This window comes from Triturus cristatus, chromosome 6 (assembly GCF_964204655.1).
Source record: "Triturus cristatus chromosome 6, aTriCri1.1, whole genome shotgun sequence".
NCBI classification, from domain to species: Eukaryota; Metazoa; Chordata; class Amphibia; order Caudata; family Salamandridae; genus Triturus; species Triturus cristatus.
Window position 1 is genome coordinate 1394395060 of NC_140589.1, and position 17094 is coordinate 1394412153.

Sequence of the window (17094 nt, forward strand, 5' to 3'; positions counted from 1 at the left end):
ATCCTGGTAAAGCGCTACCCTTTCTCACCCATGTTATTCATGGTTTCAGCTTCTGATGAGTACACAGAGGTTCCATCTAGTTCACAGGTTCCATCAAGGTGGCAAAATATTTAGGGGCCAATCAATGATTCCAATTGTACATCAGGGAGATATTGAGCCCCTTGACCATTGATAGGATAGTATTTGCAGCCAGCAAACTCTCATATGCAGTTAGACCCAAGATGCTAGCTTTGTAACTGTACTGATAATGCAAGCAAAATCACAGCATCTCTAAGGAGATAAGTCCAGGACCAGAAAACAATTGAAAATGTATCGGGACAGCACTCCCATCCCATCTCAATTGTACAGTGTTGGTCTACAGAGTTCAATCTCCTTTGACATGGGACAGAAGTCTACATCCACTGGGCATTGCCTCCTTTGTCAGCAGTAGAACCCTTTCAGCAAATAAGAGGGGGCAGGAATATGAGAACAGCACAGTCTCGACAAGGAATCTAATCCTATTTTCTGATAGTAGTATTGTTCCCTGAAGATGGAGAATAGAAACTGCCAAGCCAAGGTATGTACCGACAGACACATGGTCACAACCTTTAAGTAGACCAGAATTGTGTGTAGGTTTTCTTTCCGCTAATAGAAAGTAGTGTTGTTTTCACAGGTACCAATCTTCTAGGATATCGAGCTCACCAATCCAAATGATGCATCTATACAACGGAACAATAAATGAGCCGATGAGGAGAAGCATCAACCGTCCTAATAACAAAAAGGTTGGTATCAGGCCTGCTGCACCTCTACAAAAAAGTACACTGCACTTCATTGAATATGAAGTCATGCACTTCTATGATATTGTCCACGGTATACAGTTAATAAGAAATGCCCTGTGACAAGTAACAAAATTACTCAACAAGAAAGATGTCATGTACAAGCGAGATAATCATTTAGGACATTGTTTCCCAAACTGTGCGTTGTGATCCAATTTTTGCTGGGTTGCTTTTAAATTCTTTACTTACCTTGTCACATTTGCTTTTCTTCAAAGACAGAGGTCGAATGCGAGATTATGTCTTCTAACAAGGTGCTGTTTTTTTTTTTACATGGGGATTGATGTTTACAAACTTTTTAGGTCTCGGCTAGCGAAGGCTGCGCTTGCGCAGTCTCGCTCGCGAGAGATAATGACTTGGAGAAGAGGGGCTTGAACCCGCCCCTCTTCTCCCCTGTTCTCCATTGGCTGGCCTCTTGAATGCTGGCCAGCCATTGGAGAAGAGGTCCGTCACTCCGAACAGGCCCCGTCCTTTTCGGATTTGGGGGCGTGTTTTTTTCAACTTTTCTAATTATCTCCTCCAGCCAATGGCAAGAGGATAGAAAAGCAAAACACGCCCCCGAATCCGGAAACGCCGCTGCCTTTCTCCGAGGCATTTCTGCTTTGCCTCGGAGAAAGGCGGTGGTGTGTTTGTCTCTTAGGGTACTGCCAGATTGACCCTTGTAATTTTACAACCCTGTTCTGCTGCACGCTTGTGGTCAAGAATATGACGCTTGCACTATTTCCGTTTTAATTAGGAGACCCACATCAGTTGCGAGCCTACCAAAATGTAAAAGAGACGTTTAAGAGTTTTTGAAACACAAAAAGTGTGGTTGCCCCTCGGTGTGTGCCAAATACTTTTGGTTTCAGATGTCCTGCTGGAAGGTGGCAAGTCCGTTGGAAGGTTCGGGAGTAGGCGGCCTTTCCGAGATTGACGTGTGACGTCGACAACCGGCAGGAGGACAAGCATCTCCTCTTGTAGCCATCTTGGAAGCGATATCTTTGCGCCTTAACAGAGGCATCGCGACGGACTCCATGTTGAATGGACGCGGGGAACAATCATGTCGTGTATTTACATTCCCGCGTCTTTCTGTGCTGTTATCACTGTTTTTTGTGTGCTGCGTGGATATCCGTGCGTAAGATGCCTCGGCCTCCCCGCTCGCTTCACATCCATTGCACTGACGGTCACACGAGGGCCCCTCGGGGCAGCGCGGCTGCAGAGGACTAGACCACATCACGTGACCCGTCCCCCCTTCTTCCCTTGCACAGGTAAAGGAAGCCCCTTCCCGGAAGCAGATCCGAACCCCGGCGGCGGCGGCGCGAGACACCTGCGCACCAAGAGGTGTTCCTGCAACAACTGGCTGAACAAGGAATGCATCTACTTCTGCCACCTGGACATCATCTGGGTCAACACCCCTGGGTGAGTACTTGCGCCAGTGCCCCCCGTGCTCACCCCCTCCGGAGGTGCATGGTTGTGCAACCCCTTCCAAAAGCGCACTGCGACAGGTAATGGTTTTAGTATACAAGGGAACACTAGGTGTACCATCCATAGGGTCTTAATCCAAATTCTTGGCGATCTAACACGGCTCCTGGTGTCCAAAGCGCTATATTACGATACACATACGAGCAAAGCGCTGTACAGATGCATATAACATAACACAGATCCAGGCGCGCAACACCCATTGGGCTCACCGGGCTTCAGACCCCCCACCCCCCCCATGTGTGTCAGCCCGGCTGACACAGCCTCGCGGGCTGGCGTCCCTCTAATTGCAGCCGGACCAGAGTACTTCACAGGTCTTTAAAAGACCGTTTGCTCGTTAATGAGGCTTTTGTTGTATTTCCACCCCTTCTTACAGCCACTCTGCCTATGGCTGGAAGACGTAGCCCCCCCCCCCCCGAAATCATTTTCAGCCCACCCCCCCCCCCCCCCGAAATTTGGCTCTAGTTGCCCGCCTGCATAGATCTTATGTGGGCTCCACTTTGCATCCGTCGGTGTTCGCTGTCAGGGCTTAATAACAAGCATTTACAATGCAATGGTCTCGGCATTGGTAAAGTTAGAGCTATTGGCAGTTAGGAAAGCAAAAATGCAGCACCGTTTTTGCTATTCTGTGGTGTGATGAAAACAAAGATTTTAATAGGATCAAAACAAATCAAGACACATTATTTGGTGATGCACAAATGATAAATTCACTGAGACCCAGTTTCCACACATTATCATTTGTGTGCAGTATAGTTGTATCAGTAAAACTGTAGGTCTGTGCAAATTTGGTGGCTATTTCAATAAAAAATGTGCTGTTTGTAAATGACAGTGCGCTACCACATGATGCTTTAGTTACATTAAGAAATCGCCAGCCTCATGCCCTTTAAAGATAGGTGGGTTGCAAAAAATTGCTGTTCTAAAAATTGGGCCGTGCTTCTAACAAGGTTGGAAAGCTCTGAATTAGGCTAATGCAATCGAAGTAGATATCCTTCCTCATTTCTGCATTAAGGGTAAGCTACTAGTGCAACCATTACTGATGCAACCAAGCTAAACCCATGGATTCGAATGACCACAGTGATGACAGGAGAATGCTCCCAGGAAAAGTAATATGCCAATGAGGAACTATTATTGCAAGATATTTACAAATATTATATCAAGTCTGTTATAATCAGTAATCAATTCTTCTGTAAAATAACATTAAACTAGCATATATTTAATACTTAAAGCAAATAATTTGTCTCTTATGGGCTTTACACCTTCATCAAAAAAGCAAGATCCTTGGTGCCATAAAGGATATATTGGTTTACAGACCTCTGCAGATCCTGTTCACCCAATACCAATCGTGCAAGATATCTCTTTAAGGGCAATGGTGAAACTAGATTGAAACTAACTTGCACCCTTGCTCATTCAGCAAATCAGCTTTGCTGCAGATGTCTAGTCCAAACCATTATATGTGGACTTATAAAACATGGGACATAATGTGATAGAGAAAATAATCACTGCAAGTCTAACAATCATTTGCAATGCAATAGGTCTCGCATTTATAAGAGTTCGAGCTATTGGCATTGTAAAATTACAATGCCTTTTATTTATGTTTTGGTTTTAAAACAAATAAAAGGCATTGTCATTTACAATGTCAGTAGTATAAACTAGCATAAAAGCAGTGTGTGGAGTGCAGCAGTGTGTGGCGTGCAGCAGTGTTTCGTGTAGCAGTGTGAGGCATGCAGCACTGTGTGGCGTGCAGCGGCGTGCAGCAGTGTGCGGCGTGCAGCAGTGTCGTGCAGCATGCAGCAGTGTGTGGCGTGCAGCAGTGTGCGGCATGCAGCAGTGTGTGGCGCGCAGCAGTGTGTGGCGCGCAGCAGTGTGTGGCGTGCAGCAGTGTGTGGCGTGCAGCAGTGTTTCGTGTAGCAGTGTGCGGCGTGCAGCAGTGTTTCGTGTAGCAGTGTGCGGCGTGCAGCAGTGTGTGGCGTGCAGCAGTGTGTGGCGTGCAGCAGCATGCAGCAGTGTGTGGCGTGCAGCAGTGTGTGGCATGCAGCAGTGTGCGGCGTGCAGCAGTGTGTGGCGTGCAGCAGTGTGCGGCGTGCAGCAGTGTGCGGCGTGCAGCAGTGTGTGGCGTGCAGCAGTGCGTGGCGTGCAGCAGTGTGTGGCGTGCAGCAGTGTTTCGTGTAGCAGTGTGAGGCATGCAGCACTGTGTGGCGTGCAGCGGTGTGCAGCAGTGTGCGGCGCGCAGCAGTGTGTGGCGTGCAGCAGTGTGCGGCGTGCAGCAGTGTCGTGCAGCATGCAGCAGTGAGTAATGCAGCAGTGTGCAGCAGTGTGTGGCGTGCAGCAGTGTGTGGCGTGCAGCAGTTTGAGGCGTGCAGCAGTGTGTGGCGTGCAGCAGTGTGAGGCGTGCAGCAGTGTGAGGCGTGCAGCAGTGTGTAATGCAGCAGTGTGTAATGCAGCAGTGTGCGCAGCAGTGTGTGGCGTGCGGTAGTGTGCAGCAGTGTGCGGCGTGCAGCAGTGTGTGGCGTGCAGCAGTGTGTGGCATGCAGCAGTGCGGGGCGTGCAGCAGTGCGCGGCGTGCAGCAGTGTGTGGCGTGCAGCAGTGTGCGGCGTGCAGCAGTGTGCGGCGTGCAGCAGTGTGTGGCGCGCAGCAGTGTGTGGCGCGCAGCAGTGTGTGGCGTGCAGCAGTGTGTGGCGTGCAGCAGTGTGCGGCGTGCAGCAGTGTTTCGTGTAGCAGTGTGCGGCGTGCAGCAGTGTGTGGCGTGCAGCAGTGTGTGGCGTGCAGCAGCATGCAGCAGTGTGTGGCGTGCAGCAGTGTGTGGCATGCAGCAGTGTGCGGCGTGCAGCAGTGTGCGGCGTGCAGCAGTGTGCGGCGTGCAGCAGTGTGTGGCGTGCAGCAGTGCGTGGCGTGCAGCAGTGCGTGGCGTGCAGCAGTGTGTGGCGTGCAGCAGTGTTTCGTGTAGCAGTGTGAGGCATGCAGCACTGTGTGGCGTGCAGCGGTGTGCAGCAGTGTGCGGCGCGCAGCAGTGTGCGGCGTGCAGCAGTGTGCGGCGTGCAGCAGTGTCGTGCAGCATGCAGCAGTGAGTAATGCAGCAGTGTGCAGCAGTGTGTGGCGTGCAGCAGTGTGTGGCGTGCAGCAGTTTGAGGCGTGCAGCAGTGTGTGGCGTGCAGCAGTGTGAGGCGTGCAGCAGTGTGAGGCGTGCAGCAGTGTGAGGCGTGCAGCAGTGTGTAATGCAGCAGTGTGTAATGCAGCAGTGTGCGCAGCAGTGTGTGGCGTGCGGTAGTGTGCAGCAGTGTGCGGCGTGCAGCAGTGTGTGGCGTGCAGCAGTGTGTGGCGTGCAGCAGTGCGCGGCGTGCAGCAGTGTGTGGCGTGCAGCAGTGTTTCGTGTAGCAGTGTGAGGCATGCAGCACTGTGTGGCGTGCAGCGGTGTGCAGCGGCGTGCAGCAGTGTGCGGCGCGCAGCAGTGTCGTGCAGCATGCAGCAGTGAGTAATGCAGCAGTTGGTGGCGTGCAGCAGTGTGTGGCGTGCAGCAGTGTGTGGCGTGCAGCAGTGTGTGGCGTGCAGCAGTGTGTGGCGCGCAGCAGTGTGTGGCGCGCAGCAGTGTGTGGCGCGCAGCAGTGTGTGGCATGCAGCAGTGTTTCGTGTAGCAGTGTGCGGCGTACAGCAGTGTGCGGCGTGCAGCAGTGTGTGGCGTGCAACAGTGTGTGGCGTGCAGCAGCATGCAGCAGTGTGTGGTGCGCAGCAGTGTGCGGCGTGCAGCAGTGTGCGGCGTGCAGCAGTGTGTGGCATGCAGCAGTGTGCGGTGTGCAGCAGTGTGCGGCGTGCAGCAGTGTGCGGCGTGCAGCAGTGTGTGGCGTGCAGCAGTGTACGGCGCAGTGTGTGGCGTGCAGCAGTGTTTCGTGTAGCAGTGTGAGGCATGCAGCACTGTGTGGCGTGCAGCGGTGTGCAGCAGTGTGCGGCGTGCAGCAGTGTGCGGCGTGCAGCAGTGTGCGGCGTGCAGCAGTGTTGTGCAACTTGCAGCAGTGAGTAATGCAGCAGTGTGCAGCAGTGTGTGGTGTGCAGCAGTGTGCGGCGTGCAGCAGTGTGTGGCGTGCAGCAGTGTGTGGCGCGCAGCAGTGTGTGGCGCGCAGCAGTGTGTGGCGCGCAGCAGTGTGTGGCGTGCAGCAGTGTTTCGTGTAGCTGTGTGCGGTGTGCAGCAGTGTGCGGCGTGCAGCAGTGTGTGGCGTGCAGCAGTGTGTGGCATGCAGCAGTGTGTGGCGTGCAGCAGCATGCAGCAGTGTGCGGCATGCAGCAGTGTGCGGCGTGCAGCAGTGTGTGGCGTGCAGCAGTGTGTGGCGTGCAGCAGTGTGTGGCGTGCAGCAGTGTGCGGCGTGCAGCAATGTGCGGCGTGGAGCAGTGTGTAATGCAGCTTGTGTAATGCAGCAGTGTGTAATGCAGCAGTGTGCGCAGCAGTGTGTGGCGTGCAGCAGTGTGTGGCGTGGTTTGTAAACAACAAGAAAAGCGGACATCAAAGGAAGGGTGGGAGGGAATGAGCATATGGGGTGTGAGTTATAACAAAAGTTAATTGTTGTAAGAGGGGATGCAGGAAGTGAGGCCGAGCGCGCGCTGGCGAAAGCAGTCTGCTGCTTTCAAGTCCGATGCCAGATGCCAGCTTCGCGCTTGAATGCCTCACATGCACTGGCCATAAACCGCATTCCTAAGGTCTTGTGCCCCTTACTAAATCTCTCTGAATGCGTGAGGCGGCGCACGCGCAGGAAGTAGCTGGTGGCAAATGAAATGCGTGTGGTTGTGCGCGTAACCGCCACCCGATCCGCCTAGGAAGCCTTTGGGAGCATTTTCTGAAGCCCCTACATAAGTCTCGCTGAGTGATCGCTTACGCGATAGCCAGGCGAGACCTAAAAAGCATCAATTATTTCTAGTAATCGGTTCTTGACTATTTGGAGAAAGATAATGGAACAGAACAACATTTTGAAGTACAAATTCATGCTTCGCTATTTTGGTCTTCAATGATATGTTGAAGTATAGTAAAAAAAAAAAAAAAGTAGGCAATTCACGCTTATAAATATTTTACTCTGGTGGAAAAGTAATACAGAATTAGAGTAAAATATAAATACCTGAGAACCGAGAAAATCGCTAAGTACTGTTCTAGCTACTGTAATTGTTAATGTGGTAGTGCTTGTACAGGACACAATCTGCCACAATCTAACATTAGTATAGTATGGTATAGACAGCCAGTGTCTCACACTGACCATGCAAATCACCAAAAATTAACTGAAACAGTGAAGCTTCCTGCACCTATTTCTAGAGGAAGAGGTACCATGCTTAGGTGATATATTGTGGTGTCGAATGGAAGAAAACTGAGGAATGGAGGTGTGTATTTATTGACCATTTTTCTATAGTGTTACGCACCCCGAGATGAGTGTTCGTGCTCTTTACATATAAATTGTAGAACAACAATTGAACTAAGTAGTGACTACCCAGTGATGGTGAAGGGCTGGGGAGTCTATTAGGAGAGACAACAAGGTTAAGAGTTACAGGGTAATAAAGATGTTAGGGGAGCAACATGGAAAGAAAACTTGATATAATAGTAGTTTGCTCAGGTGAATTTCAGCATCTTCAAGTGTAGCTATTAGTGAGGGATAAATGTCTCTGGAGAAGCCAGATGGAAGAAATAAGCATGCTTTCATGGATAACAAATAAATAAGTGTATTGAGATGTTCCTAAACTGAAGCAGATTATCTATATAGCGGAGGTGCATCGATATACAACTCTGTGTATGGGCTGTCAGATGAAGTGTGAGGGTTGTAGAGTGCAACAAGAGTGTTGTGGACTGATGAGAGCGCCATGAAGTGCAACATCAGTGTTACAGCGTTGGCATTAAGAGATTTGTATGTAGTGTGTATCTCAGCGTGAATGGGTCCCCTCCCACTGACTATGCGAGAGGGCGTCATCTGTATGGTTCCCAAGCCGGGTGGAGAATCAAAAAATCCGGTTTCCTACAGACCCTTGACTATGATATATATGGACAATTAAAGTCATCCGCAAGGTGTTAGGTAATCGATTCCAACAGGTGATAGAACACCAAGTGCATGAGGACCAGTATGGGTTCATAAGGGGCCGTGGTATGCCCATGAACTTCAGGAGACTCACTCATGTGCTGCACTTGGTTATGAACTGTGAGGAAGAGCTGCGATTTATTTACAGAAGGCATTTAATAGCCTGGGTTGGGCTTACCTAATGAAAGTACTTCGGCAGATGGGGATTGGGTGCAGCTGCTCTACACAGGAAGAAAAGACACACAATTGATGGACGGAATGCAGAACTAATCATAACATTCACCCCCAGTCAAGAGATCTGGGTTAAATCCATCATTCTTTTGCTCACCATGCCACCCCAGTTTAGACCTAGCCATATGCAAATCAGACGACCCTGTGCCTCATGGGAACAGTCCAGCCCAAACTGCCAAGCCAGATCCTCCCTGGACCGGAAACAAGCATCCTAGGACCGGTTTCGGGGTTTCACCCATCTTCAGCCAGGATAGCTTGATTCCAGTGGCACAGTGAGCCTAGGACCCACGGCTGGGCATACCTGGCGCACTTAGGGCAAGTAAGCAAAAGACACACAATTGATGGATGGAATGCAGAACAAATCAAAACATTCACCCCCAGTCAAGAGATCTAGGTTAAATCCATCATTCTTTTGCTCATCATGCCACCCCAGTTTAGACCTGGCCATATGCAAATCAGTCTTGACCCTGTGCCTCATGGGAATAGTCCAGCCCGAACTGCCAAGCCAGGTCCTCCCTGGACCAGAAACAAGCATCCTAGGACCGGTTTTGGGGTTTCACCCCTCTTCAGCCAGGATAGCTTGATCAGAAAGAGTCACAACAATACACAAGATGATCTGCTAAAGGCCAACCCTTTCATTGGCTGGGTTCAAACTGGAATGGCATGGTGAGCAAAAAAAAGGATGGATTTAGGCCCAGATCTCTGTACTGGGGTGAATGTATGACACTGTTCTGCATTCTGACCATCAATAGTTCTTTTTGCATTTGTCACCCGGAGTGGGACAGGTATGCTCAGACGTGAGTACCGTGCTCTCCATACCACTGGAATCAAGCTATCCTGGCTGAAGAGGGGTGAAACCCCAAAACCGGTCCTAGAATGCTTGTTTCCAGTCCAGGGAGGATCTGGCCTGGCAGTTCGGGCTGGACTGTTCCCATTGGGCACAGGGTCAAGACTGATTTGCATATGGCTGGGTCCAAACTGGAATGGCATAGTGAGCAAAAAAACGATGGCTTTAGGCCCAGATCTCTGTACTGGGGTGAATGTATGACATTGCTATGCATTCTGACCATCAATAGTTCTTTGTGCACTACACAGGACCAGGCACAAGACAGTGATAGCCGCTGTCTCCTTGCCTGTTTGCCCTAGCACTGGAACCACTGGTACTCAGGATTAAAAGGGACCTATATGACTGGGGGATAGCGATTGGATAGTCAACACACCTGGTGTCCTTGTACACTGACGATCCACTTTTCTATCTTAAGGGGGCCTTGAACTTCACTATTATACTTGATGAGGCTGCTGGAGCAATTTTGAGGGGGATATCTGATCTCCGGGTCAATAGACACAAGGGCTTCTGTTTTCCCTGGGGGGATTGGCTGAGCTGGAAAGGGAGAGACTCCCAGAACAGGAACTACGGTGGGAGGTAGGAGGTGGATGAGTTTCGATACCTGGGAGCACAAGCTGCATCCAAAGCTGACAGACAATATGCTTATAACATGGGGAGGGTTACAGAGGGGCTCTACGCCTAGGTGTGCTTATGGTGCACACTTCCACTCTCTATCATGGAACGGGTGGCAGTTGCCAAGATGATGCCGTTTCCATGCTGCTCATATCATCTACTAAACACCCTATGTCCCCTAAAACCGGAACTCTTTAAGCAGTTCAACACGATCCTGGTATCACGGATGTCGGCTCCTTCAAATGGACCAGGAGCTGGGAGGCCTGGGGCTACCAAACCTTGAACTGTACTATTATGCGGCCCACATCCAGAATATTGAGAGCCGGCCAAACAGACATGCGCACTAAGAATTGCACGTCACTTCATTTTTCCAGCCTCCATTGTTCCAGCCCCGCCCTTCCCTACACATGCTGGCTCAGGCAGCACCTGAAAAATAAAACGATTATAAAATATTGTTTTATTTTTCAGCTGCTGGCTCTGAGTCAGTAGGGCGACACTTGTCCGCCATTGCAGAGGAGCCGCTGTTGATTATTAGCATACTATGTGGCTCTGCAGCCTTGTGCTGTGGAGATGAACGTGACCTGTCCAGGGCATGGTTTGGAGGAGGCCAGAAGTGAGGTTTTCCTGGGCGACTGTCGGTAGATAAACCTAAGATTAAATTTACCAGTTCATATGCATGCAGTCCTCCGAGCTGGAACGGTGCTTTGGCTTTCAGCAAACTGCAGGAACACAACTTCACAGCCTTCTGACCCATTTCAGACCAACAGATTTACACATGGCACCTACTAGCTGGATTATAACATCCTCCAAATTTGAATATTAAACTGTAAATAAAGCTACAAGGCCTCCCTTTAGCCTTGCTGAGGTTGCTGTGTTGACAAACTATGGCAGGGCATATAGATACAAGGCAGTCCTTATCTAGCGGTGCTCAGACCATCTGTCCACGTCACCAATGCTGTAGGCTTTTCTGTGGAAACAAGCTTCTGTAGCAAACAAAGCCGTACAGAATGAATAAATACATGACTGCTATCTAAGCCATTCTTTCATCCATCCATCACCTCTCCCCCTCAAACCTCTCAAACTATGACTGAGGTGGTACAGTAATTTTCCGGCCCTACAGGCTTTACTTTAAGGTAGCCGGCATAATCGCGTCATGCCAGCTCTGAAAATCCATATTTTTTGCTTTCCTAACTGGATTTCATACCTGTATGGACACTGAATGTGCTCCTTCAAGTGTTCAATTGACAATCTTGTTCATTTCTCATTTTCTAGGAAGTTGATATTTCAAAGTGTCAGTCCACGTATAGCAATGCATTGAGCTGAACATGATTTTGCACAACAGATGACAGATGCGCACTGCGGAAGTGTGTTTTTCCTGCCGTGATTGCAGAGAAAGGAAGAGGGAACTGATTTTGGAACATCTTATAGAGTGGCACTGATGCATTTTAATTAGATAATTAGGCAGAGAGCATTCCTATAGAAGCACTCTACGTACGACCTGCTCTCTCTCTCGCGCGCGCGCGCGCTCATCTACGACGCCGCCAGGGCTCGAGCGGCCCCGTCAGGTACCTCATTAGTATTCGTAGCAGTGAAGTTCGCCAGTCTGAGGGTTGCTTTGGTGACGCTGCCCACACAAGTGATGACAAACGGAGCTTGCAGCTTCTTATCCTTAACAAATTTCAACAAAGCGGTGACAATCTCTTCCCCGGGTCCCAGGCGGAGGGCGTAAACAGCGAGGGCGCTGGGTCCGTCCTGCGTGAAGACACAACACAAAACACTTGAAGCTTGTATTTTTAGCTTCGTTTACACCAACTGCTTTTAAGCTTGGGGCGTTAATTTAGCACCAACAATGTATAACGTTGAATAAAAACAAAGAGCTCACGTGCTTGAGAATAAATGATACTTGTACTTGCAAAACTGAGTTTTTAACCATACCTTGGTTTCCTGTGACCAGCGTAGAATATTAAGACAACCATACAAATATACACAATTATTTGTAGAAACCAGTGCTTTAATTGAGCCGGTAGTGGCCGGTACTAGTACTGAATAAAGGTTTAACACAGGAAGAACAATCGCAGAAACTATTAAAACAAGCACTGGCAAAACCAATAGATCTCGCCTTTGGGACCTATTAGTTTTCTCAATTGTTTTTGGCGGTGCTGTATACTATTGGGGAAATAAAAAAAAAAAGGCGCAAAGGCGGTCACGTCATTCCAGAGACGCCCAAGAGACAGAAAGCATGCAGAATGACACATGCACCATTATTTTTTTTATTTGTCTATTAACAGATACAAGACGGGTCGGTAAATAAGAGGATAATAAATGTTTCTAGTTCAAAGGCGTCAATTACAAAATAAAAGGGCCACATGTGTTGGGAGAGGAAGGTGAAAAGCAGAACGTGGAGGGTAGGGGGAGAAGCACAAGAGGGAGAGAATACCACAGAAGCATATGAGCAAGAGAAAGGAGCGCAGGGTGGGGGAAGAAGCGCACAGGTGAATAAGAGTAGTGCAGCAGGGAAAAAACACAGGCAGGAGAAAGTTACAAGGGTCGGGAAGCAGAGAGAAGTAGACAAGGGAGACACTTAGAAAGCACACACACTCCTAGAGTACTTAAGTAAAATGAAATTAGGTAGGATAGTGCGGGGGGGGGAGAACACGGATCAGAGAGAAAACAGTTCATGAGGGGGAAGCGAAGCACACAGAGGAGACAGCTAGAAAACACAAGCATTTATGTGGAGTGTGAGTAAAAAAAAGAAAACGTTGTTGCCCAATAGTGAGCAGTTGAAGGACGCAAGTAAAGAAGCTATGCTCTATGGGATGGAAAATGCATAATGCAAGCCATCAAATAACAAGAAAGCAAATGAGTGACAATAAAGCCAGCCAATAATAAGCAGTGGGTGGCTTTAAGCCCACTGTAAAACCATTGTAATTTCTTGGTATGCTCACAATATGTCTTTTGTAAGACTGTCTGGCAGGCTCGAACTAAAAGGAGTTTCCAGAAAAAGGCAGAAAACATGGAAACAGTTACATAGAGCCAGACTGGAAGTGTCTTTGAGAAAGAAGTAGTTGAAGATCATTTCTTAACAACACAAGAGAAATGGTGGTGTGAAAACCCTGGTTTAAATTGTATTTTATCAATTTCGTACTATACACACACAACAGCACATGATTTAACCAAACTGTGTCCCAAAGCACATCAACCCTTCATAACAATAGAGAAACTGTCATTCACGCCTTTAGCTCAATGGCACCACTGCATTCTCTAGTGAATGTGTGCTGACAAGGGTATCATATTGTGGTGATAATTCCAACCCACAATGGGGTTCTGTACTCGGATAGACACGAGGAGCGACGCCCCAGGACTAATCACCACTCATCACGAATCAGAGACTGTGTGTCACACTTGGACCAGTTGGATATAAACACGAATATAGTGGACGTCGCAAGAAACAGAACCCCATTGTGGGTTGGAATTATCACCACAATAAAAGGAAAATCATACAAAGAACATTGCCATGATAAAGTCGTGGGACGATTTCCCATGTAAGCGTCGAAACACGTGTCGGCTGTTTGAAGATCTAAGGAATAAAGAAAAGAACAAGAATATATATATACCTTACCGTGTTGAATTTTATGCTCACACTTCGCACTGTGATAATTATTGTAACATTATTTTCGTGGGCTGAGGATTTTCTTTTGCTTGTATACAAAATACTTGTGTATGGCGTCTGTTGGAGGCCATTATCCTGAATACTACATTTCAAATCAAGTTATTATCTGCACTGTCATAGCACTGAAAAACAAAAGTTGTTTTTTCACTGCTGTGACATCACTCCGGGAAGCCCTCAATTCCTTGATCTTCACCTGCCTCATCTTGCTTTTTGAACACCAAAGAAAAGGGGTGGGATGTAAGATGTTGGTGTAGCATCTCTACTGCTTCTTTTGGGTCTCTGTAGACACAGGAGTAGTGAAGAATACAGATGCTGTCAGCCATGGCTCTACTTAGACTCACAGCTGACAGGGAATTGGAATCTGTGCTTAGGGTTGCTAAATGACTACTTGAACATTTTAAGGCTCACCAATTTCCACACCAGAACGATGTTGTCTATGACATCCGTTGTTAGCCGGTATCATAGATACTGTACTTGATATCCATTTATTCTTGGCTCTGTCACAATGTTTACAAATAAATGTTGCTTTTCACTGCTGTGTCATCACTCGCGGAAGCACTCACATCTCTGGTCTTCATCTGTCTTTCCTGAGACGAGAACAAAGGGGTGGGATGGATGGTGTTAGTTTACCATCTCTCCTGCATTCCTTTGGATCTCTGTAGACCTGACAGAATTGCTGTTCTTGAACCACTACCAGACGGTCAACCTTGGTTCTATTTAGTCCCTCTGCTGACAGGGAATTGGAATCTGTGCTCAGGGTTATTAGACAACTCCATGTCAATGGAAAACAGCCTTTGCACTCTAGGCGTTTCCCCTTTTATATCATTGCTTTCAGGCGTTTAGGTTCAATAGGATCTATTGCACATTAAATCCTAAGACAGGAAATTAGGTGTCCCAGTTGCAATGAGTCCTCCTCACTCCTGCAGGATCCCAGCTATGTTATATATTCGGATAGGGGAAGGAAGAGGTCACCAGAGGTGTGGTAGGTGTGGGTGCATGAGAGGACAGCAGATATATGTAATATTTAATTCTGTATGGGGAGGACTGAGGCCATGTAGTGCATTGTTCACCAGCGAAGATTCCCAATTTCTTGCCACTTACGAAGAAGAGAAAAATTTACGTTGCTGAGCGGGAACATCATCAGCTTCCCATTGCGATGCCACTTTCTTGAAGTGTTCTAATCTGCCAAAAATAACCATGAAGTGTTGATAGAAAACGCAAAAATATTATAGGTTGACACATGGTCAAGCTGCTTAGATATACCAATTTTCATCTAAAAGGGACCTCACTTAATATCCAGTTGTGGGTAGGACTGCACAGCATGTGAGAAAAAAACAAGAAACCGTGTGTGTCAATTCAGTTTGAATTAATTTTGTTTTAGGACGCAGTGGAAGCAGGAATATTATTAATTGATAATGTGCTACCAATTTATGCTTGTCATGAGAAAATATGTTAAACCGTTTTATAGAACATAATCAATCCCTGGTATCTCCACTGTTTTGGAACGCTCATTAGAGTGTTTGTTTTTTTACATTTGGCTATTCCCTTTATAAACATTTTATTGTAAAACAATTCTCATTTTCACTCATGTTCATTAGCATTATTTTAAAACAACGATAGCCAAAGAAGGTTCAGGAGGGCTATGTCCGAACCACGTTTTCAGGATATCCATCTAAAATAAGTTGTTATCCTAAACATCTGGCATGGATTAAGCCCTCCTGGACCACTGGTGATCATCCCAGCTTTAAAGCATTTTGATATGCTTAATAATTAGCAAAGTAACCAGTTAAATAGTAGCCATCCATCCATCCATATCTTTAATCCAGCAGGTATTGTCTTTGTTACCTTTTCAATGTATGGCTGTTTTACTACTTGACTAGGGTGACCATCAACTCAAAAACGTGAACCTTTTCTTGCCGGTCCCCTTCTCTGGGATCAACCCTGGAGAGTATTCTTTCAGGTTCCTTGGATCATTTCCTCAAGTTGCCTTCGCCAATATTTTGGCAATTCGGGTCCAGTAATTTTGCAATCAATGGACATTCCCAGATCATATGAAACAGCATGCCCGCTGTTGTAGTAACATGCATTCTGCCTAGTCTATCTTGGGTTAAATATGTGTTTGCAATATGTTGAATTGTTTCTATTGAAATGTAGCATTCCATGACACTTTGATGTACAACTAAATCCCACTCCGAGTCAATCATCTCGAATGTCGGGTCCAATTTGCATTGTTCCTGCACGTCCAAGTTCAGTGTACACAAATGTTATATCTGCAACATCTCTGGTGTATTTGAGATGTGCGGGTTGTTAGAAAATCACCCATTAGTATCATTCAGCCTCTGGCTAATCTGGCATATGTTAGCAATTTAGTATCCACATTACTCTGCATGTTCTTGGTCTAAGTGAATGTCAGAAATCTAATTTCCCCATACAGGTCTCTTCTTCCTTGATGTTCTATTACTATCCAACAAGGCATTTAGTTGCCACTGTGCTCTTGATGGCACAAACATTGAAAATTTGCTCGGTGTGCCCATTGGCTTTTCGATTAGGCTGGTCAATGCATGCACAAGGTTCCCTACTCTGGAACTTCCTCTGGTGACCTTGAGACCCGAGGTAAACCTGTGCTTCAGAAGAGGACTAAAGACACCAAAGATTGCAAAGTAATCCTTACAGCATCACCTACAAATAATCTTCTGTACGCCATGGATCAAATGCCTACAACTAGTCAAATTACTTGTGCTGGAATCAACTGTATAAGACGAGGGTGCCTCCTTTACCACAGGCAAAGGGTTTTACCATTGGCATTATGAAAGTCACACCAACTCCATACCACAGCCTGAATCAGCAAACCCTATTTCTATCTTAGGAATCCGCGACCAGCCCATGTCCGTGAGCCTTCTTGCCCAGGGTAAAACAATCCTGAGCAATTAAAGCACTTTGAAGTGGCAAAAAGTTTTGTCTAAAAAACAGCAAAAATATGAAAGAAATGAGTTTATTACGTCATCCAAACTTTCTTGCCAATCACCAAGAGTCATGAACCCCTACTTTAGCAGTTTAAGCGAGGGTGGGCTACACAAGGCAGTTGTGTTTAACATAAATGGTCACCAAATAGTCTTTTATTTCTCCTTTGACTGTAATTGAAGACCTTGGTCTCCAAACAGACGCTCACAAATACCAATAATTGAGCTGTGAGGCAAAGTGGAACAAACAGTACTGAAGAGCACAAGAGCAGAAACAATAAAGAGAAGGGGAGGTAGAGAGAACAAAGGAGATGTTACTGGATTGAAACAAGGATGTGTGGATGGATGGATGGAGAGAAGTATGGATGCATGGTTGGAGACAAAAACAGATAAATGAAGAGAAGGACATAGAGAAGGATAGGTGAATGGAGAGAAAAGTGGGGCAAAGGTGGATTGAGTAATGGA

At 47.3% G+C, this 17094-nt stretch overlaps 1 protein-coding gene across 2 annotated transcripts in view; it reads right to left on the reverse strand.

Moving 5' to 3' along the window:
* The window catches only part of LOC146821451 (uncharacterized), a 314989-nt gene that overhangs the window by 20247 nt on the left and 277648 nt on the right, over positions 1-17094 (reverse strand). For both annotated transcript variants that reach the window (XM_085612405.1, XM_085612404.1), the window contains exon 3: positions 11569-11751. In XM_085612405.1, coding sequence (XP_085468531.1) covers positions 11569-11751 — 183 coding nt within the window. The remainder of the gene's footprint in view (positions 1-11568; positions 11752-17094) is intronic.